The 23,318-nt window shown below is 42.6% G+C and overlaps 1 protein-coding gene across 12 annotated transcripts in view; it reads right to left on the reverse strand.

Annotated features, from left to right (window-relative positions):
• CCDC146 (coiled-coil domain containing 146) overlaps positions 1 to 23,318 on the reverse strand; it is a 114,917-nt gene that overhangs the window by 34,671 nt on the left and 56,928 nt on the right. For all 12 annotated transcript variants that reach the window (XM_014738881.3, XM_070264179.1, XM_014738882.3 and 9 more), the window contains 2 exon segments: positions 8,083 to 8,165; positions 4,398 to 4,607 (listed from right to left, as the gene is read on the reverse strand). In XM_014738881.3, coding sequence (XP_014594367.2) covers positions 4,398 to 4,607; positions 8,083 to 8,165 — 293 coding nt within the window.

The raw sequence follows: 23,318 nt of genomic DNA on the forward strand, positions 1-23,318 counted from the left end.
TTAAACAAAGAAAATGGCTCATTCTTTAGGATTTTAAAAACTAATTACATTTCTATCATGCATTTCTCTCTTTTTTATTAAGAAACTCTGATTGACTTTTTTCCTTTAAAAGATGCATACTTTTCTATTTATAGAGAAATATATGATTCATATTTGCACCCCATCATGCCACAGTTGGTCATTTTTATTTTCCTTGTATCTTTTAATAAAATTATATTAAATGTGTATATAGGAATCCATTTTTATGCAACACGTAATTAAAATATTTTCCCAATTACAAAACAGATTTCATAATTAATAACTTAATAGTTGGTTTCGAGGTTTTCTAGTGGGTAGATGTACCATAATAACATATCCTAAATATTATCTATCATCTACTGAGCCTACTATATGCCAGGTACTTTATATGCATTGTTTCTAAATGTCAGGACCCTGCTAAGCAGGTCTTGTTGTCTTCACTGTACAGATGAAGCAGCAGAGGAGGTTAGCACCTTTCCGAAAGTCACGTGGCCAAGGCTGAACCGATGTTCAGACCCAGCTCTATCTGGTTCCAGGGCACTTTTCAATATCAAGCTGCCTCTGGGATATATTATTATTTAAATATTCCACTATTTATTTAGTTAGTTTTGGTGAGGAAGACTGGCCCTGAGCTAACATCTGTTGCCAATCTTCCTCTTTTTGCTTGAGGAAGATGGTCGCTGAGCTAACATCTGTGCTTGTCTGTCTTTATTTTGTATGTGGGACATGACCACAGCATGGCCTGATGAGCAGTGTGTAGGTCCACACCCGGGATCCGAACCTGTGAACCCTGGGCTGCCAAAGAGGAGTGCGTGAACTTCACTATGCCACCAGCCCCACTATTTTTTAGCTTTAGATTGCTTTCAAGTTTTCACTTTCATAAATAATAATCTTTATGCATTATATTTTTTTCTCCTTTTGGATTCTCATTTTTGTGTGGCATTGCTGGGATTAAAAAAAAAAAAAAATTGTGTCTCATGATATGTAACTCCTAACCTTTTAAAGTGACATTAAAATTGAAATCTGTCTGACATTTTCAGCTTTCCTGACCAAAGGGTGCTTCAGTGTCAAAGTTCCTCAGGATTCATTTCTCCTCTGCAGCTAGAGAGTCCTAACTGAAACCACACCATCAAAGGCTTTTGGTTTTAAGGACTTGTGGGCGAAGAGACAATGCAGGGAGGTGCACACGCAAGAGGTGTCGCTCACCATCAGGAATAGTGCCAGTCTGAATGGGTGGAAGCTGTAAGAAGGTAGATTTCTGAACCAACGCAAGCAATAACCAGCTAAGAGTCAGGCTGCCCAGAGCTGGAGTGGCTACTGTGGGAGGCTGTGAGCTCCTGTCTCTGGAGCTCAAGCCCAGCCTGACGAGCCCGGGGAGAAGACTCAGAGGATTCTATCACGTGTCAGGGCTGAGAACCACTGTGGGCAGCAACAGTTCTCAAACTGTGACGGGAATCAAACCTCATGGGAAGCTCGTGAAAACTTCAAACGTCGCCGTGGTGGGGAGGCTTGGAGGGAAACTGGAATCATTAGCTTTAGGGTTGGATCCGCGATGTGAGCAGGTGTCTCAGGTGCTTCTCTTTCAGTTATGAGGCCTGCACTCTGCAAACCTGGTCTGAGCTCTTTCTGTTCTTGGTTGCCAGAGGGGGAGCCGGAAAGATTTAAAAAAATGTTTAGGAGGTAAAATCTGTTCCAGCTGAGAGTTCTTCCTTACCGCTAATCCTGGTGACCTGTATGCCCCTCTGTCATACTGGAATTCTGGATGCATTGCTAAAATAATCCCTTTGTTCCGCTCTTACCAGATCTGTTTGTTTCTTGGTTCCAACTTTGCTGTTATTACTGGACTAAGAACGGAAAACAACCACTAACCCTGGGTGAGCACCAGCAGGGACGGCAGGGACCAGCTAGGAAGAGTGAACGGTCACCGAAGCCTGGGTCACTTCGGGACAGTCCTGCACAGGTGCAGCACGAGTGCTTCCACTCTCCACGTCCACACCCGCGAGCGGCAGCACTGACGGCCGTGGCCTAGTTTCCCCAGCTGATGGAGACTTGTCAGAATGCATCAGATTCAGCATGAGAGACAAAATTTATTTGCTGCCCAAATCTTACAAATTACTGGAAAGCAGAAGCCCAGAACAGGCAACCAAGTGAAGGCAAGAAAAAAGTTGAAAAGAATATTGGAGAATCTTTTCAAGGAAAGTTTTTAGAAAGATAAAGACTTCTACTTTGTTTCAAAGCTAAGTTCTCAACGGGACCTATTTCATCACTTCATTACTTATTTATAATGTATTTATTTAACTCACTTAAGTAGGTTACATATTCTTTCCTGAGGTCATCAGGGAATATTAATCCAAGAACCGAAACCACTGTAACAGATTTAATTATTAACCGAACACGTAATTATAATTAACATTAGCATTTACTAAAGAGTTCATATTATGTGAAAACATGAGAAAATCAACCAAATTATAAAGTCCTTTCTCTAGAGTATATAAACAATATATTGTCCTTAGTAGTTGCCAATGATTCAGAAGTTCCTGAAGATGAGTGGAGGAGTGCTAGTGATTTGGGCATCTATTATTGAGACCATGAACAAAATGAGAGTTTGTTGTACCGATCTGAAAAATATCGTCTGTATATTTGGATGAACAGTCTTCTCTCACTGGCTTAGTTTCTTTAATTTTATGTGGGGATGGAAATATCTACTTTGTTCCTGAGGAGGAATTGTTGAATCTGTTTTGGTAGCATGTAATACTAAATATGTTAAACCAATGAAATACACAGCCTATAATTCTTTCCGGGTATTTCTTTTGGTATCACCATCATTTTTATGAAAATAAGTTTGTCAATTCTTGAGCTGCTAATATTTGCAAATGCAAGGGAGTCTGCCCAAGCTAAAGTATTATGTGTTACAAATCCAAAAAGAATACACACTAAACATTTCTGCAAATGTGCGTTTTCCATGGTCTTGTTCACTGTGGCCACTATGCACGGTCCCCTCCCTACCCCAAGTAACTCAGTGAACAATTTGCTTGTCTATACCTAAAAGGCCAGAGTTCTGGTTGGATTTTTTTTTTTCCCTTGGCAGGAATACTTGGAAATTTTAAACAATTTAAATATCAACTGACTTATGTTCCTCTTACCCTTTCATGGAAATGTCAAGCATTCATATTTTCAACACTAATGAACAACCACCAATTGTTTTAATTTCATTATTTTCTCAACTGAAAGAGTGCTTACAGAGCACAGAAATAGCTAGGCTTTCTTTTTATAGGTCTCACTGGCGAGCCTGAAACAAGTTTAAATTGAAAGACAAAAAGGAACTCAGATTTTTTCCCCCTGAACATAATTCTCCTGTTTTCGCTAGCCTTCTTCTTCCCCCAGTTGAAAAAACAGGCCCCAAAGAGAAGACTCAAAACCCAGGGCTTGTGAGGTCCCCAGAAGGTCACTCAAGTCATTTGCTTATCTCTTGGCAGGACTGAATTATATTCGCTCTGTTGGGAATCTACCTACTCTTAAAAATAGCCTGAGAAAGTTCTGCCACCTTAAATGGTAACAAATTCTAGGACAGATGGCTTGGCTTTCTCGCACAGCACATAGCTCACCAAAGCACAAAACCTGGGTGGCGATCATTTTGAAATTCAATCTAAAGAGTGTGATTTGCTGAACAAACCCTTCCGCTGACTTGCTCCTTGCACAGGAGGAATGTTAGAGGAGATTTTAGAAATAAGCTTGGCCCTTCTAGCAACACATTTCAGCTTTAGTTCACTGAACAACATTCTGTCAATTTGGACAAGTGAATGTGTCTTCCAAAAGGCTCTAAGTGTCTTGATCATACGGAACAGTTTAGTAAGAGGAGAACAGGTTGGAGATGCGGTCCCCGTTCCTCTCTTGGAAGAACAGAGTAAGCCAGATGTGACCGTTAGCTCCCCAGGATTGTTTGGAAAGCCTTTGTGGGAACTTGCCATGGAGACAATGATCTGGTACTGCAAAAAGGACAAGGGGCCACCGTCAGGGCCAGAGTGGGCGAGAGCGTGTGCCAAGACCTTGTTCCCTGGGGTGCGTGCTTTGGCTGCGGCTCCCAATGCTTACGGCTTTCCTGACACGTTGGAAACACAGCAGGAATCTCGTCCCCCCCCCCACCCCCCCCCGAGTGTCTCCCTGTCCTGAACTCTTTTCTAGAAGTGGTGTAACCTTCCTGTTCAGAGACTGCTCGTTCTAGGAAATCAAGGAAAGAACTAGGCTTGTAATCATCTTCACATCACTACCTCATACTCATCGGCCTTAAAATTCTTTCCTGATTTAGTCTAATTCTGTTTACGTGGAAGCAGCTTCACTCATATCTGTTTTCAGAGTGCTTGAGAGAGTTGTGTACTTACCTATTTAATCTGTACTGATTATGGAACTCTCTTTCCTTCACCGCATTGTATTCATTTTGATACTTGAGAAGCTGCTCTCGCATCTTGGAGACCTCGGTGGTGAACGCCTCTGGGAAATTGTCAGCTTGCTGCAGGTGAAACTGCTGCTGTTGTATTTGCTCTGTGAAACGTTTGGCATCCTGTAGCAGCTGGACCTCTGACTCTTGCGTGCTGGTTCCATGAAAAGAGAGATTCGCAAGATGAGAAGTGTATACCTTCAATACCCTCAGCGGCTCCCGTTGGGGTATAGTGAAGAGAGGAGGGAGCATGTCCACACTGCTCCCAACTCCTTCCATTCCTGGGCTCAATTCAATTCAGTCACATCTTTGTGCGAAGTATTGTACCAGGTGCTGGAGACAAATGGGGCTCAAAATCTAGCAGAGAGGGACAGATGTAAATAGGTAGCTGGAATACCAGGCAACCTGAGCTACCACTAGCATCTAGATCAAGATGGTGGGAGATGATAGAGAAAGGATTAAGTTGGATGGGAATGTGATATTTGCACTTGTCTTTGAAGAATGAGCATGACTTCCAGGGGTGGGGGGAATAATAAGGAGAAGAGTGGGTCCTCCCTTCAACTGCCCCAGCAACCCTGGCTCTCTCAGATTCTTGAATTCTCGTGACCTGATTGTAGGAAAATCTTGTCCTCCTTAGTGAACTAAGAAAAGACAGAAAGTTTTTGAATGACGCTTTACTAGGAAACTAGGAAGAATAATTCCTCTATAAAATTATGGACATAAATTAATTTACAGTTTTCTGATCCTAATTTCAATGCCTGGATAGAGCTAGACTTGAACGTCATAGTAGAGGGGGATTTCTCCAACCCCAATTGTATTCTAGGGCCATGTCCCTATCTAGGGAGAAGGGTTAGGATCTGGCTAGAAGCAGATTTGAATGGACATAGAAATTGGACTTGATGGAATCTCCAGTATCATCTAGAACCCACTCACATATGCTGCAAGCTAGCATCAGCTCCAGCCTTACCAGCAGACTGGATTCATCTTTCTCAAAACCCAGTTGCCTCACATTAGCTATCTCTCCTATTCAGAAGCAAGAACCATGCCATTTTCTGTTTTAAAGCCAGTAGTCTCTTTTGGTGCACTCTCCCCACCAAGTTTCCTCACCAGGAGAAATCTTTAGGTTTCAGCTCATTTGCAGAGATGCCCAATGACTTGATCAAGCCTGTCTCAACTGAAATTACCAGCTCCACCCATTTTCCCATCCATTTCCCAGATGTCATTTGCTCAACAGCATTCAGAGAAACATTTTTTTGGGACATAAAGTGTTCCAGGCACTACGTTAGGTACCAAACAGCAACAACAGCTACAACGATCACACATATAATTTTCATTAACGAAAGCTGGAGTTATCTCTTACAATGCAATTTCCTTGTATGCTAATATACTTTGTAGATCTTAGGTTATCTGATCTCCTTAATATGAGTCTTCAACAGTGGAACTGTAAGGCATTGGCTTGGGCCACAGTACCTGTTTCCTCCCAGAAAGGAGGTGGACGAGGTGACTAGGGCTCCAGCCAGAACACAAACAGTAATTTACCCACATGGACTTGAAATACAGTGTCAGCAGAAGAGAACTTAATGACTCTTCTAACACGGTTTCCATGGAAAGCTCGTGCAGTTTCAGCTCAGCATTCCCCGCCTTATCTGCCCTGCTGCAGCCCCGGCAACAAGAGTGGAGAGGCTACTTCATGCCTCTCCCACTCTCCAGGCAGTAGGAGTGCAGAGAGTGGTGGGTATTTGTAACAAGAGGGGGAACTTAGGGGTCAAGAGAACATAAAATGCGGGTAGCAGAAGGGAAGGAATGGTTTTGCAACCCAACCTGGAAGCAGGAGGAAACAATGCCCATTTTGGTCCTGCATTGCTGTCTGTCACTGGGGCCCAGGGAACTGAGTTGTGGGCCAGGCGAGGAAGCAGCCAAGTCAGCATCCGCCAGGCTCTACGGAGTTCTGGACGGGAGCCATCCAGAGGTGAGATGTTGCAATAACTCTGTATCTGCAGCGAGGCTCAAAGGGATTCCCTGAGAACTGCACGGAGTTTTTTCCCAGTTAAGCCGTGTGCAGTATGTTGAAAAAGATTACCGCACACTTTCCACCCACATCCTCCAAGTCCCAGAGTCTTGAGAACCATGTGTACACACTGGCAGGCAGGACCAGCTGTGGGAAATGGAGTCTCCATTAGGGGCGAGGATGAGGATTTAGCTTGGGGCTAGGGAGGAGGAGGAGGAGCCAAAGCCGTGGGCTCTGGAGGGTGGTTCGGAGCCTGGATAGAGCTGAGGAAGTACGGGGTGGGGTGTAAGTGTAGGGTGCACAGGGATGCAGCTCTGCTCTTCTCCTAGTCATTCCTCTTGCCCCACCTTCCCATCCTCAAAGCGGCCAAATGACTCTGGGCAAGATCAGAAGGAGGGTAATGGTCGGAGATTGGGGGAGAGGATGGCTGGGGACTTGCAGGATGGAGTTTCTGTCTATTGCTGTCTCTCCTTGGCTTGTGATGAAGACATCATGCAAGGCTCCAAGGCAGGACGTGTGCAAAAGAAAGAGAGAGGCTTGGGAGCAGTAAGGAGTAGCAGCAGAACAGATTTCCTCTTCTTTCTTTCTTTTTTTTTTTTAAGATTTTATTTTTTTTCCCTTTTTCTCCCCAAAGCGACCCTGGTACATAGTTGTATATTCTTAGTTGTGGGTCCTTCTAGCTGTGGCATGTGGGATGCCGCCTCAGTGTGGTTTGATGAGCAGTGCCATGTCCGCGCCCAGGATTCAAACTGATGAAACATTGGGCTGCCTGCAGCAGAGCGCGCGAACTTAACCACTCTGCCACGGGGCCAGCCCCTTCCTCTTCTTTCTTTACTCTCCTTCCCCCTTGATTCCCAATGGCTCCATAGCAGGTGCTTGGGAAACCTTGTTGAATTATTCTGTGGAAGCCTGTTCTGACCTGCTGCTGCGTGGAAGTGGGCTAAGGTGAGTAGCCTGGGGTAGGAGGAAGAGGTGAGAAGGAAAGACAGAAGTCTCAGTGGATGAGGCTGGGGTTGTCCTAGAACCTATACTTCTGAGTGGTGAAGAGAGGAGGGGAGGGGAGAGTCCCACAGGAGTGTCCTGTAGCAGAGAATGTCAGCGTCCCACCAAAATCCCTTTGGCCCACTCTGGGAATCACTTATGGTTTTGGTGGACGGTTACCACACATACCAACAGCACCGGTGTGCCTCGGCCTGAGGGCTTTCTCTGGCCGTAGGAGCTGGCTTGGCTTCTCAAAGGGCAAGCTAGAAGTGCCAGGAGCTCACCTCCCTCGGAGCAGCAAGGGATGGAAGTTGGTAGACAAATCTCCCAGTTTCCTCGCCCTTCAGTGGGCAGTTTCTGCGGGTGTTCTATACAGCCACTCAGAGGGTCCTCAGGGACACTGAGCCCCAGCTGCCCGCAGAGTTGACCCACAGATTAACACCTCCCCGCTGGACTCCTCCCTTCCAGTCTCACTTCCCCTCTCTCTCACGAAAACTTCTGGTATCACTTCTCAAACTACTTGAACTCAAATCCTTGCCTCAGGGTCTGCTGTTGCGAGAATGCAAAATAAGACCGGTCCCATCACAAGTAAGACATATAAATATGACAAAAGACATCTTGGCCTCGGCGAACAGCGCACCTTATCACGGTGTCATGCAGCAAGGTGTACTTGGCTTTCAACTCTGCCATTCTGGTTCCGGGAAGCTTTCCCATAGCATGTAACTAGCAAGAGAACACAAGAGCACTGTTAGCAATCACCCTCTTGATGCTTTAAGCAGGAGACAAAATGGATACATGGATATCTTAGAAACTCTTTCAGTTAATCATTGGAGAGGAAACACATGAGGCAATGTGGTATGTTAGAGAGATGCTGGGTGTTTGGAGAAAAGAACTGTAGTTCTATTCTGCCTCCAGTAAGCTCTGGGTTCTTGGGCAAGTCTTTTCACCTCTCTAGACTGTGATTTCTTCATCCGTAAATTGAGGGAAAGTTAAGTAAATTCTTCCAACTCTAAAAAAATATTTCTAAATATGGGTCTAAGTGGGACCCAGAAGACCCATTTGTGTTTCTTGTGCTGAAACACAAGAAACCCATTTTGAAACCCACTTGTGTTTCTTGTACTGATGATCATCCTGAAGGTCCCAAGATGGGCTCCTTGGGCTCAAACAATCTGAATAGTGTAGGTTTGTTTCTAGGATGGCTGTCTGTAATTTGAGAGAACTAATAATTACTGAGCATCTGTTATGAGCAGGTGTTGTATATTGGTTATTTCATTCTCAAAAACGCTTTGTGAAGTAGGGATTGTTATCTCCATTTTAAACTAAAGAAGTAATTTGTTCAGAGTTGCAGAGCTAGTTAAAGGCAGAGTCAGGATTTAAACCCAACTGGTCCAGGCCCAACATCCAGGATCACTGCCCTGGGCCGCAATTCCTCTGCCTCTACTTTCAAAGAAGCACGAAGAGTTTATCCAGCACATGAAGAGGTATTATTTATTCCATTTCATTTCTGATAGGTGATTTTCATTTACTCTCTGAGTTAGGTGATAAGTGGTTAATAGACATCATAATGCAACATCAAACACTAAACCATAATGCAATGTCCATTTGTATTAGGTTTGACTTTAACTGAACTGGTAGTGACACAGTCTCAAGAAATAGACCTAAAGAAGAGTTTGTGTTTTTCAATGCCCTGTTGTTCTTACCTCCCAAATGTTTCTTGAGTCCTCTCCCTTCCCTGATTCTACTAGTCCAAGTCACGTCATCTCTCAGGTGGACTACTACTTCAACTGCCCCCCTCCCCATGCCTGTTTCCACTCAGGGCCCCCATCCATCTACTTTCTATGGAGAGCTTTGCTTTTCTTATTTTAAATTATTATTTTAATGTGTATGTGAGGAAGATTGGCCCTGAGCTAACATCTATTGCCAATCTTCCTCTTTTTGCTTGAGAAAGATTGTCCCTGAGCTAACATCTGTGCCAAACTTCCTCTATTTTGTATGTGGGATGCTGCCACAGTGTGGCTTGATGAGTGGTGTGTAGGTCCGTGCCCGGGATCCAAACCTGTGAACCCTGGGCCGCCAAAGCAGAGTGTGCAAACTTAACCACCAGGCTGGCCCCTCCATGGAGATCTTTTTATGCTGTTATGCTAGATGCTCAAAACTGTTTGAGTGGAATGGAATTCAAGACCCCTTGTATGACCCCTGAGGTGCTGTAGGACCCTGCCACTGTGCCAGCCTCCTTTCACAGCACCCTCCTCGAGCTCAGAGTGCTCCAGCCATGCTGGCTGCCTTCTAGTTCCATAGATGCTAAATCCCTCCCTCCGCAGGGCCTCTGCATTGGTCGTTCCTGACCCTCCCCCACTTCACTCCAACTCATTCTTTATCCCTCAGCTTAAATATCAATCCATGAGAAAGCCTTTTCTGACTTGTAAATCCAAGCTAGATACACATACACCACCCACCCCCAAAGAATTCTGTACTTCATAACATAAATTATAATCTGCAGTAATAAATTTATTAATGTGATTTTTAAAAAATGTTACTCCTCAACTAGGACATAAGCACTGTGAGGAAGGGCCTTGGTTATCTTGTTCCTCACTGTATCCTCAGCCACCAGAACCCCAGGTACAGCATAGGTGCTTGGCAGGTATTTGCTGAGTGAGCAAATGGATGAATGTAAAGGATAGCATGCAAAAGTCTGAGTCCACACAGTGGGGTTTCATGATCTCTCTACCCAGTCAGCTAGAAAACATTATTAAATGCACTACGAAACCATGTCTTCTTTGTGAAAGGGTCTGGGATCTAAGTAGGGAAAAGAGATGGGTGTTTTGATTTTAACCCTGTATATGCTGGGTTTAACGTAGGGGAACTGATATCAGGGCTGGTATCATATTCATATGCCACCTTAAATATAATTTACATGTAACTTTTTAAGTTTCAGTTGCTGTTGGTAGGTTGACCCAATGTTACATTTTATAGATATTTAATTAAACACATTTATTTTTGTTCTGAAGTTTTCTCTCTGTATTTTTGAGCCAGCAGATAATTGATTTCAGGTCTCAAATATTTTCGTTGCTCCCCGGAAAGGGTATAGGCCATAGGCACTGTGCCTTTAAAGTCTAATAGGTTAAAAATATATATAAAGCTTTGCATATGGACACTCTTAAAGGAGAAAAGTTGGTGGGAAAAGGTTAGGAAAAGGTAAGTGTGTGGGTGTGTGTTTGTATGCATATGTGTGTACTATGAAGGCCACGTGGGGCCAGCCTGGTAACTAGTCAGCAAGCTAACTACTGGAGATACGCCACTGGCTAAGGTAATTATGGACTCAAGTGTAAAAACACATATAGTATTTAGTTTTGTTTTTAAGCTGAAAAGACCATTGCGTCCACATACTGCCCTGCGTGATGGGGACAGAAGTGAATGTGACACGGGCCCTGCCCAAAGTAGCTCACAGTTTGAGGAGACAGACACAAAGGAAGGTACAGAATGCTTAAGCTACACTCAGCAGTTTTATTGTTAATAACTGAATTTGACATTTTGCAGTTATTTTCTTTATATTGTAAGTTAAAGCAAATAAGTAAAATTATAAAGTATAGCCTACTTCCACAGGGGAGAACTTCCAGAATGGTGGCACAAAGAGCTTAATGAATTCTCTCCCTCAAAGAAACATTGATTAAACTGGTCAAAATTACCTAGGACAACCATTTAAAGTCTCTGGAAACTGACGTAAGGGCGCGCAAGAAATGGAGACGCATTTATTCGCCAAAATCTACTGAAACTCAGTAAGAACAGCGGCAGACTGTGGCATCTGAACCCTGAGCTGCACCCATCACCCCTGGCTCCATGCAGAAGAACTATTCCAGGCAGGCCTGGCAGATAGTGATGAGCCCACCTCCCCTACTGTCCTATAGCTGGGGATCTACTCAGGTGGGTGGGGCAGCCCCAGACCACTGCTGCACTCATCCTCCCCTCCCCCAGCTCTGTATCAAGAGAGCTGTACCAGGTGGGCGGCTGCAGCTGTCCAGTAGTACCCCCCACCCCCCACCCAAGCTCCCTCATCATAGGGAGACTGGGCAGGGCAACCAAAGAAGATCAGAGTCCCTTATCCCCCAGCTCTTGCTGATCAAAGTGGGGGCTGAGTATGTAGCCCTGCCTGGGGATGCTCACTTTATCTGGACCAGAGTGTAGAATATCCATGCCCCAGAGCATTGCAAAAACAATAGATATCACAAGGGTTAACAAAGATGAGCAAACAATAGATATCACAAGGGATAGTAAAAGAGGCTAATAGCTTATTGATACCAGTAGAGGCAGACCAGCAGAAGTTTAACACAGAAATTGGGGCCAGACTGGCCAAAGAGGGCCCTGCTAAAACCACAGTCACTACTGGTGGTCCCGAAGGCTGCAGAAAAGCCCAAGGCCGTGACTACTCAGGAGTGACCAGAGAGGGTACTTCCCAGCTGTCAGTCCCTGAGCTAAAGGTGGGACAGAAATGTAAACTAGCTGAACTTTGAAAGTGTTCCCAAGCCACATACAGACTCAGTGGAAAAGGATGAAAACTTTACTGCCTCAGGCGGCTTAAACACAATCTCTGGCCCATCAATGGCTGACCAAGCTCTGTTGACCCAGGGGCAACCTCCAGGATGCCAGGCTTAAAAATAAAAACAAGGAAAGAGTATCTACACAGAGACATTCGAGGCTGCATGCTATGGGGGAAACACACTTCACGGAATTAGTCCAGCCAAGGCACTAAACAAATAAATGTAGGAACAACAATAACAAAAACAAGACAGCAAGAGAGAAGCCTGGAGAGGATCAGAATCCAGAGTTGCTATAATATATGATCTAAAATGTCCAATTTTCAACAAAAAATCATGAGACATGCAAAGAAATAGGGAAAAAAGGGCAGAAACTGCTTTGGGGGTGCACATGTTGAACTTAACAAAGACTTGAAAGCAGCTATTATAAATATATTCAAAGAATTAAAGGAAACCATATTTAAAGAATTAAAGGAGAGTATGATGACAATTCATCAAATAGAGAATATCAATAAGGATAAGAACTAAGATGTAAAATGATGCTCTTTGGCTGGTAGAATATATGGCTTTTATGTATATTTTTTTGCTTATCTGTATTTTCTAATTTTCTCCAACATATATGTACTGCTTTTCATAATAAAGGGCTGTGAAAATAAGCTTGAAAACTCTTGCTGTGAACAGTAGGGATTCAGAGCAGAATTTCAAAGTGGAGAGTACTGTGAGCAGAGCCTGGTGGCAGATAAAGCCAAAATCTAGCTCAGACTTAACACAAACTCAGCTGTATTTTCCCTATGTTGAGTCTCATCTGAAACAGCGGTAGTTTGAAGCCCGAGGGCAAGGGGCCAAGGAGGCATGTTGCAGGTTTCATGACCACAGTCCAGCAGGAAGGCTGGAGAGGTCTCCTTTCCTGTTTGCTGTTTCCATCACTCCACTAACCACACTGCCTTTGATGCCTAAGACCCTGTGAAGAAAGCTGATGGGGCCAAACATCTGATATGTCTTTGTAGTTTCTACATAAATAGGTTAAGTCATAGATGTTCAGACAGAGGATTGATAAGCCATCTTTTATTTGATTTACTCTACTAAAAACAAATCTCTCTTAAAAAGAAAAAGACCACACTATGAAGGATGGATTTTAGCCTCCTTAAAAATAAAAATCATAACCTAGATCTTAATAGTTACCAAAAAGTGACTTTTCTATGAAATTGTAAACAGTCTCTTTAAGCAGCTCTGTCTCTGGCTGGAAACTTCAGACTCAATTCTAGTAGATGAAATGCTTTACTCATAAGACATAAACATGGAAAAAAATAGTTGCATTTTCACACTGCATGATACAAATGGGTACAGAACCCAAGTTTGTCATGTTTTAAAAATGCAGAATCTAAGAAATAGAACATAAAGCTCAATGTTAAGTTGTCAAAGAGGATACACAATGAAAGGTTAGATATAATGTCATAAGTTCATGCATACGATTTCACAATAGATGCTTGTTTTACTGAGTTGCCTTGCTGGTCATTGAGACTGGAAGGAAACATTTACTCTAGAGCTAAAAGGTTAACAAGAGTTCATAATTCATGGATGACATGTAACAATATGGAAAAAATCTCAAAAATTGAAATTCTAGGACATTCCAAGGAAAGTAATAGCTCAGTAAGAGCTTTTACCAGGCGAACTTATCCAGAAGGGGGTCAGCATGAGGAAACAATTAGGTGTTTGTGTGGGTGTCTGCAGGGCAGCCAAGGTGGCCGCGGTTATTAACCTCCTCTAGGTCTGCTGCTTCTTTGACGTTACCTACCAGTTTGGGCTCATCCTGAGAAATAATTGCCATGATTTGTAAGGTGGCATAGCTTGAAAGCATAAATCCTTACCATCCTCATCTCCCTCTCACCTGCTCCCTCCCTGCTAGAAATAAACAAACGACACAGCTATTTGCAGTAGTTTCCACATGCGACTGAGCTCTCAACAATGACTCATCACCTCTCTTGTTTGACTTTTCCCCTTAGCTGTTATATCAAGCTTTAGCTTTCCCATACACCTAACTCATTTACCAAATGAAATTAGGCCACCTGAACTCATCCCCCACATCAATGGATCCATTTATCTACAGCCACACCCACCCTTAACTTCTTTCCCCTGAATCTCAAAAATGAAGTCTTCCTTTCTTCTTGGTTAAGGCTGACCCATCCATCTGTGCTCTCAAACATACTCTCCTATCTCTTCCCAGGCATTAAATCATCAGTTATACCTTCTCTCCTTTATAATCTCTACTTCTCCCTCTGCTGGCTCGGCGTGGAGTAGTCAAGTACATCACAAGTGGACTTTGGTTTGAATTCCAGCTCTGCTACTTGTTGACTATGTAACTGGAGTAATATTGTCAATCTGTGCCTCAGTTTCTTCAGTCGTAAGAGACAAAAATAGCCCCCATTTCTTAATACTATAGTGAAGACTAAATGAGTCAATACATGTAAGGTATTTATTATAGTATCTAGTAAACAAATAAGGGCTTAATCAATGTCAGTCATTTTATTATTATCATCATTAACATTATCCTCAACCTCCAAATTTGCTCAAGTTTTTCTCACTTAAAAAACAGACAAAACAAAATCCAGGTTGGATGCTCTGCTCCTGTCTGAACACTCCTTTCTTTTTCCTTCCTCACTTTCATTTCATTTTTTCTCAAAAGAATAGTCTCTGCTGTTTGCCTCCACCCTCGTACCTTCCAGTCACTCACCATCCATAGTGACCAGATTGGTACACTGACCAATGACTTCCTCATTTCTCTGGCTGATTTTGATATTTTTCTCTTTATCACTGTTTTTCAGCAATTTGTTTATGATACGTCTTGGTGTGGTTTTCTTTGGCTTGAGATTTGTTCAGTTTTGGATCTGTGGGTTTATAGTTTTCTTCAAATTTGGAAAAATGTCAGGTATTATATCTTCAAATACTTTTTCTGTCTCCCTCTCCTCTCCTTCTGTGACTCTAATTACTCATATATTTGGCCACAGATTACTGATCTTCTGTTCATTTTTATCATTCAGACTTTTTTCATTTTGGGTAGTTTCTATTGTTATATCTTAAAGCTTACTAATCTCTTTTTTTGTTAGTGTCTAATCTGCTGTTAATCCCATCCAGTGAATTTTTCATCTCGGATGTTGTATTTTTCATCTTTAGAAGTTTGATTTGGGTCTTTTTGTAACTTCAACTTCTCTCAATATACACATGCTTTCCTCCACCCTTTTCCCAACATTCAAAATATGTATCATAGCTGTTCTAATGCCCTTGTTTACTAATTCTATTTCTGTGTCTATTCCATTGATCGATTTCTCTCCTCACTCTAGGTCATATTTTCCTGCTTCTTGGCATAGTTAGTAATTTTTGATTGGATGCCAGGCATTGTGAATTTTTTACTGTTGGGAGATAAATTTTTTTTGGTATTCTTTTAAATATTTTTGGGCCTTGTGAGTCACAGGGAAGTTTCTTGGAAATAGTTTGGTCCTTCGAGGCTTGCTTTTAACCTTTGTTAAGGAAGTCCAGAATAATCTTTTGTCTGAGGCTAATTTGGCCTCACTTCTGAGTCAATACCCTTCTACTCAGAGCCCACGTGTTAGGAAGTCTTTCTCTTCTGGCTGATGGGAGCATCAACTATTTTCGGCTCTGTGTGAGCTCCAGGTATTGTTCCACCCTCTCCTTTCTGGGAGTTCTTTCCCCAGCCTCAGCAGCATCCTCACATATGTGCACTGATCAGTACTCCTCTGCAGATCTCTGAACTCTCTCTCTCTGTGTGAAACTCTCTCCTCTCCTCACCTATGTATTTTAGCCAACTCACCCTCCCTGAACCCCAAATTTTGTCTCTCCAAATCAGCAAGACCACCTGTCTCTGTTTGGGTTCCCCTCCCTATGCTATCTCTTGGAAACACTCTCTAAATAGTCAGCTGGGGCTACTATAGGCCTCACTTCATTTATTTCTCTACTCTCAGGGATCACTGTCCTGTGCCGTCTGTTGTCCAAAGTCTGAAAACCATTGTTTCACATAATTTGATCTGTTTTTTAGTTGTTTCAGGTAGGAGGGTAAATCTTGTTCCTGTTACTTCATCTTGGCTGGTTGTGGAGCCCCAGTTACTTCTTCTTCTTCTTCTTCTTTTTTTTTTTGGTGAGGAAGATTGGCCCTGAGCTAACATCTGTGCCAATCTTCCTCTCTTTTGTATATGGGACACCACCACAACATGGTTTGATAAGCAGTATGTAGGTCCGCACCTGGGATCCAAACCTGTGAACCCCAGGCTGTCAAAGCAGAGCATGTGAACTTAACCACTATACACCACCGAGTCACCCTCCCTCCCCCCAGTGACTTCTTAGTTATTAAATTCTAATCACATTTCTCTGTCCTTGTCTTGCTTGATAATTTTATGATGTTTGTTACTATTGACTTATTACAGTTCATCATTCCTGGAACTCTCTTCTCCTCTGGTTCCTGTGGCATATGGTCTCATGGTTCTCTCCTTACTCTTCTGTTTTCTTCTCTGGTCCTCCCTTTAAAAGTTGGTGTGCCCAGGGGCTGGCCCCGTGGCCGAGTGGTTAAGTTTGCGTGCTCTGCTGCAGGCGGCCCAGTGTTTCGTTGGTTCGAATCCTGGGCGCAGACATGGCACCGCTCATCAAGCCACGCTGAGGCAGCATCCCACATGCCACAACCAGAAGGACCCACAACAAAGAACATACAACCATGTACCAGGGGGCTTTGGGGAGAAAAAGGAAAAAAAATAAAATCTTTAAAAAAAAAAAGCAAAAAACAAAAACAAAGACAAAAACAAACCCAGAGTCTATAATGTGCCATGAACAAGTCCTTATCACTTCTTATAGAGAATGTGGCAATAGTCAATTACCCACTTTTCCTGACTTCAGTCTTGTCCCCTTGAATCTGTCCTCCATGCTGCCAGCACAGTGCTCTCCCAAACACAGTTTTCACCTTGCTTTAAACCCTTCAAAAGTTCCCATTACCTTCAGGATAAGTCCAGGTGCTTTAACATGATACGCAAGGGTCTTCACTATCTGGCAGCTGCTGCCCTCTCCTCCCTTTCTAACCCTCCCGCGACCATTTCAGCTCTGTAAGGTCTCCTGTGGTAGACACCATCATGTCCCCTCCTCCCCCACCTAAGATATCTACATACTATAATCCCAGTAATCCGTGGATATGCTACTGTACGTGGCGCAAGGGACTCTGCAGATGTGATTAAGAGTATGGACCTCGAGATGGCGACATCATTTTGGATTACCTGAGCAATCTGATCACCTGAGTCCTTAAAAGCCCAGAATCTTTCCTGGCTGAGTTAGAGAGATGAAATGGAAGAAGGAGGAAAGATTGGGAGCGCGAGAATGGCTTGACCTACCAGAGGAAGGGGGTCATCAGAAAGAAAGGTGGGCTGCCTCTAGAGGCTGCAAAAGGCGAGGAACCAGACGCTCGCCCAGAGCCTCCAGAAAAGCCCGCAGTCCTGCCGACATCTTGGTTTAGCCCACTGAGACCAGGCTGGCCTTCTGACCCGCAGAATCATAAATTACTAAGTTTGGGTTGTTTAAGCCACAACATTTGTGGTAATTTGTTCTGAGAACGATAGAAAACGAATACAGTTCCCAAAACATACTATGTCTTTGCACATTATATTCCCCTCTCTGCAATTTCTTTTCTCTCTTATCTACTTGGAGAACTCTTCTTCTTCTTTGAAAACATCTCAGTGGTCACCACTTGTGGATCCTTCAAGAGACACCTCCGGGCAGAATTACTTCTTTCTCCCCTCTGCTTCTGTATTTTTTGTCACGTCTATTGTCGTACACATTGTACATTATTATCAACATGTTTTAACACGTCTCCCCATTAAGCTGTGGACTCCTTGATGATAGGAAGTCTACTGTATCCATCTTTGAGGTCCAGCACATAGCCTGGTATATTGTAAGTGCTTAACAGTGTTTATTAAATTGTCGATGATTTAAGCTTATCTTAAAACGAACGATGTAGTCGGAAGAATTCTTGCTCAGTCACTCAGTTCCATTCCAATTTACCTGCCAGAGAAGGCAGCTGTAAACGGAGGAACAGGGCAAGCTAACTTGGCCTGAACGTAGACTTGAAAGGGCAGAGAATGTGCCTCACCCGCAGCATCTCTTCTCCCTTCTGTGGGGTTGGCAAGGCTCACAGGATGAGCAGAGAGATCTGGGAGTGTTTCTCACAGCTGTTTGTTCCTCCTTTGGTGGCCCACCACAGGAATGTGAGGGGGAGGCCACAAGCAGCAAACAGGGCCTCCCAAGAGTTAGGGTGTCAGATGCAGTGGACATTGTGAATGAGGGCTGCAGGTGCTTAGCTGTATGTCTGACTGCAAAGTTAAGTTACCGCAATTTTAAGATAACACGTACAGCCAAATGAATACAAAGCATGCCTACGTGCATACATGCTAATGAGTGGCATTCCTTTAAAACACTCAGATTTGTCCCAGGGAAACTGCAATTGCTTGGGACTTTAACAATCCCTTAACCCTTGCTTAAAATTATTTCTCCCCTACTTCCAAATATCCTAGGGAGAGAAGGTAGCAGGTGGGAGCGGCTGGGAGCCCGAGAGGCAGGAAACAGAGCCAGATTGAAACCCAGATGCCTCTTGAAGAACTTCAAAGGGCAGACTAGTGGTTAAGAGCAAAGGACCTAACTGGGTCGAAGCCATGTGGGGCATTCACATAAGGGTCAGACGTGGTCAGAGTCAGGAAACAGAGCCAGGTTAAAATGAGCCAACGACTAAAGTCACCAAACAGGAACCAGAAGAGTAGGGGTTGGGGGCAGGAGCAGCACAGGCCCCAGAAAGAATTCTGTCACCAGCTGACTCTGACAGTCAGTTTTCAGTCCTTCACATGCAGAGGGCCCACCTCTTGGGCACCTTGAGAGGCCTTGAGGGGTTTAGGCAGTAAGACCCCTGAAGCCGAGCTGTGGCGCTTGGAGACCAGAGCATCTCCCACTTACAAATGTGGGAAGCAGATGTCCACACGGGTCAGTCGTTCATCTCACCTCCTGCATCACAGGCCAAGGCCCCTGGCCTGATCCGTCCTCATGGGCTGCTGTTGTCAATGAGGGTGAGCCCAGAGAGCAGTGGGCTGCATCTCTGGGCCCAGCTGCCCTCTGTGCTGCTGAGCAGCTGTGGACGTCCCCCTTTTGGGCCTCCTCTTGCATGCTGACAGCACCCAGCTCTCAGCTGGCTGTCAGCCAGTGTCCCCCAGCTCTGGGCTGTGAGGCTTCAGGTAAAGGACGTAGCAGCTCCCCACAACAAAGGAACTTGGTACCTCGGGTCCCACCTTCATGTTTTGAAGATGCTTCTGCCCACAGTGCTCTTTCCAGTATTCATAAATAACAATTTGTTTAGCGTGGAGGCAGCGGGTAGCCCGGGGTACCAGCCGTGCGTGGGCGGCCACAATGCCCTCCACTTCCCCTTCCAGCAGGCAGACTGGGATGGACAGGGAAGCCTTTCACTGCTAAGCGCAGAAATGTTCTCCACAAAAAGAACAAAACCGCCTATCTGCAGCTTGAACTTCCCCACTGATACCATAAAATGGAAACCTGGGGACAGAATATGGCGATGTTGGAGTTCCATTCTTGCTAATTCACTGGTGAGCGGGCTGTAAATCCTGGCAGAATATTTAGACAAGCAATCTAATTTTTGTTAAATTTGTTCCTTAGTATTTTATTCTCTTTGATTCTATCATAAGTGGAATTGTTTTTGCAATTTCATTTTCAGATTGTTTATTGCTAGTGTATAGGAGCCGTTCAATTTTGTTCACTTAAATTATTATTAACCATGAAAACAGAGGCCAATCTCTTCCTATGTGTTCTACAAATGTTTCAGTTAGGGCAGAATATCTTGACTCTCTTGTTCACTTGACGCACCCTGAGCATCCAGAACACTGCCTGACACTAAGGTACTCAAAAATATTTAATGAACAAGGCCACTATATCTCACATTCCTCAGTTAGAGTGCTTATCTTGTTGTGTTGAAATCCTGCTCACATGGCTGTCCACTAGATGGGATGCTCTCTGAAGGCAGGGATCATTCTGGTGTCCCAAGAACCTGGCAGAGTACACGGCACACAGCAGGTGCTCAGCACATGTCTGAAGAGTCTATCAGTGTCTAGCGGAGTGGGGGCATGGTATGAAGGATTGAGCATATCACAGAAGGAAATCTCAATGTATGGCTTTCCCTCTCCCCGTATACAATGAGAACTGGGCCAAAATTATCATCAAGGACATCACCAAAAGAACATAAAGAAGTCAGTCTAGAAGGAACACCAGCAGCCTGAAGGGTCTGTGTACATGTATATAAAGGTAAGAGGAGATAAATTTGATATTGATTGTGGGAGATTTATGGATTGGTTGATGTTTGTGGAATACACACTCTCTATACAGGTTGGAACGGAATATTAAAAGCTTTTGAATTGAAAACTTATCAAACATTTTCTCCTGACAGCCTGGCACCCAGGGAAAGTCCTCAACTCAGCTTGATCTACCTTCAAGGACACATAACTCAGCCCATAGTTACTCAACATAAATAACTACAGTAGATGGGCAGGCCAAATTTAAGTAGAGAGATTCAAATCCATGAATAAAGTGGAAAAGTCCAATACCTGAATATTTGAATCCTGAGAAAAACTCCTTAGAGGGCAAGATAATAGAATTTTTAAAAATAACTAAAGGGGTATTATAAAGTGTTACAATTAAACCTAAAGTTAGATCCTCAGAACCTTTTAGTTTATGTACTAACATGAACCAATTTGTCACCTTATAAATTTTTCGAAATACTGTAATTGAAAGGTATAGCTATTATCCATGGCAATTATATAACAGATTATCCTGGAATTTCCTCAGAAAAGGGTGGAATATTCAGAAATTAAGAGAGTTTTCCAAGAAATCTGTTTTTTATGATATTCAGAGACATTGTTCTTTAGCTTGTCTTAGTGTCGAAAAAAGCAGAGAAAACCATATAACATCACCAAGTATAATTTTAACTTTTTTCACTTGATACCAACTTTGATATCCAAAGTAAAGTAAAGAGAAACGAAAACAAATTTTTTTAAATAGATTCTAACAAACATTTCACCAAACACAGCTGTTTCTAGTTCATTAAGTCAACAATTACAAAATATTTTAATGTGCTTTCTGGCAAACATAAATAGCCTCATTTCATGGAAATGCCACATTTCCAGTTATTCCTGATAGGTTGTAACAGTTTAAGGATATGTAACCATTTCTACAGATTTCTGTATCAGGAAAAGAAGGTAAGATACTACCTAAATCTCTTTAAATATGTAAGATGGACCTTAATCCATGTCACAACAGTATATTTCATACTGGAGATTGCAAACTAGCAGCCAATAACATAAATATACTCTGCGGATAGTTTTAGTATGCACAATTCTTTTAAATTAGGAAATTAGCTGGTAACATTGAAAAATTGGTAGATTTTGCCATAAAAAACTGGATTTTCAGCTTCTCTGGAAAAATTATTAGATCTGATGACGCTGGATTCATTTTCCAACATTACAACAATAAACTGGCGTTTAGTATAGACTGATTCTCAGAGGTACTAAGAGAGGCTGCATTATCCCTTCGACGTGTGCACAATGTGCTAAGCTCTAGGCTGCTTCACTCACTTATGTTACTTTTACAAACTTTGTAGCGTTTGAGATTGGGACCGTGGCTTGTACTTATTTTATTATATGTAATAAATATATATTTAAAGGTAGAAAATATTCAATTGCTTGAGATAATGGCTCATTTATAAAACTCTTGCACAAATTTCTGGAATGTCGTATTCCTTGGGGTTGTGTCTGTCTGTCTCTTGTCTATCTCTGTACCTGCCTGAGCATAAGAGTATATCACTGTATCAGCTGAGGCTTAGAATTCAATGCTTTAAAATTTTTGAGATTTTTCTTACTATTTTTCCATTCTAGCTTCTGATAGTTTTATGAAAAAGTTAACTAAACATGAGTCTTATGCTTTTTTGACTAATTTAAATATTGAAAAATTATTTAAATTGAAATATTTTATTATTTGGATATTGAAATATATTTTCAAGTCAATAAAACACACATCACGGAACAAAAAATAAGCTAAAAAGATTACGAAGACACTGTGAAAACAATGTGTCCGCTAAATTTTGTTGAGGCTGAAAAACATAAAGGACTTCCCTTATCTACAAACGCTATCCTTGCAGCTTATGATTCCTTTAGCTCTGTACTTTATGAATGTTGACAAAAAAGCAAATTGTAATTTGTAAGGGAAGTGCTGATAAACTCTGAACAGCTTGCCCCAGCAGTTATCATTTTAGTAGAGGTTTGAGCCAAATGGGAAGTTGGACATCCAGTGATGTGGTCAAGTGAGAAATGATTTACAGGAAGTCAAACACCAGCATACTAGGGATTCTAAGCGGGGAGTTATTGGGACGAAAATAACTTATTAAGAAATAGCATAACTTATGACTTCTGGTAAGATGGAAGACTGGAAGTTCCACTAAGGCAGGACGCATGCTCACCTTTCCCAACTCTGCATCCCCAAGGTCTAGCCCATGTGCAACTCACAAATACTTGTTGAGTAAGTGAAAGAATGAGTACATGCGAGTGCTTAGCAAATAGCATTCATCCAATAAATATTTACTAAATAAATGAGTAATTCATGAAATAAATTTATTCAATAAATATTTACCAAATGAATGAATACATGAAAAGTACAAATTAATAATTCTTCTCATATCTTATTGAAAGTAATGCTTACTGTTTATTTATTTATTGAGAGACTGCTAAGTATTATGTTAGGTGCTTTGTGTATGTTATCTCATTTAGGCCTTACAATAACCCTATGAAATAAGTGTTACAATCCGAAATTTTTAAAGACGGAAAACAAAGCTCAAGACGGTTGAGAAACTTGGGCAAGGTCTCGAAGCTGGTGAGAAGCTTTGTAGGGATTTGACCACAATCCTGTTCTGTCACTCCTTTTTAAGTGAATTAGAGAAACTCAGAAATGAGTAGATAGTCTTGCTGATGGCATGAAGACACTGCGAAACACATTTACACTGAAGGCAGTGCAGGTGGGCAGATATGAGAGACCATGTAAAGGTAGACAGTATCTGCAGAAGGACGCTGCGTCAAACTGATGCTGTGAGGAGGGCAGGGGGTAGAAGACATATTAGCTAATTTCAAAATCACTTACAGTACGAAACCAAGAGACAATAGTCAAACTCATTACAAAAAAGAGGGAAAAGGGCATTATATAATGATAGGAATATAAAAATAACTATGATAATGAAAGTGTAAACCTCCCAGAAGAT

The sequence above is a fragment of the Equus caballus genome, chromosome 4 (assembly GCF_041296265.1).
Source record: "Equus caballus isolate H_3958 breed thoroughbred chromosome 4, TB-T2T, whole genome shotgun sequence".
In the NCBI taxonomy this organism is placed as follows: Eukaryota; Metazoa; Chordata; class Mammalia; order Perissodactyla; family Equidae; genus Equus; species Equus caballus.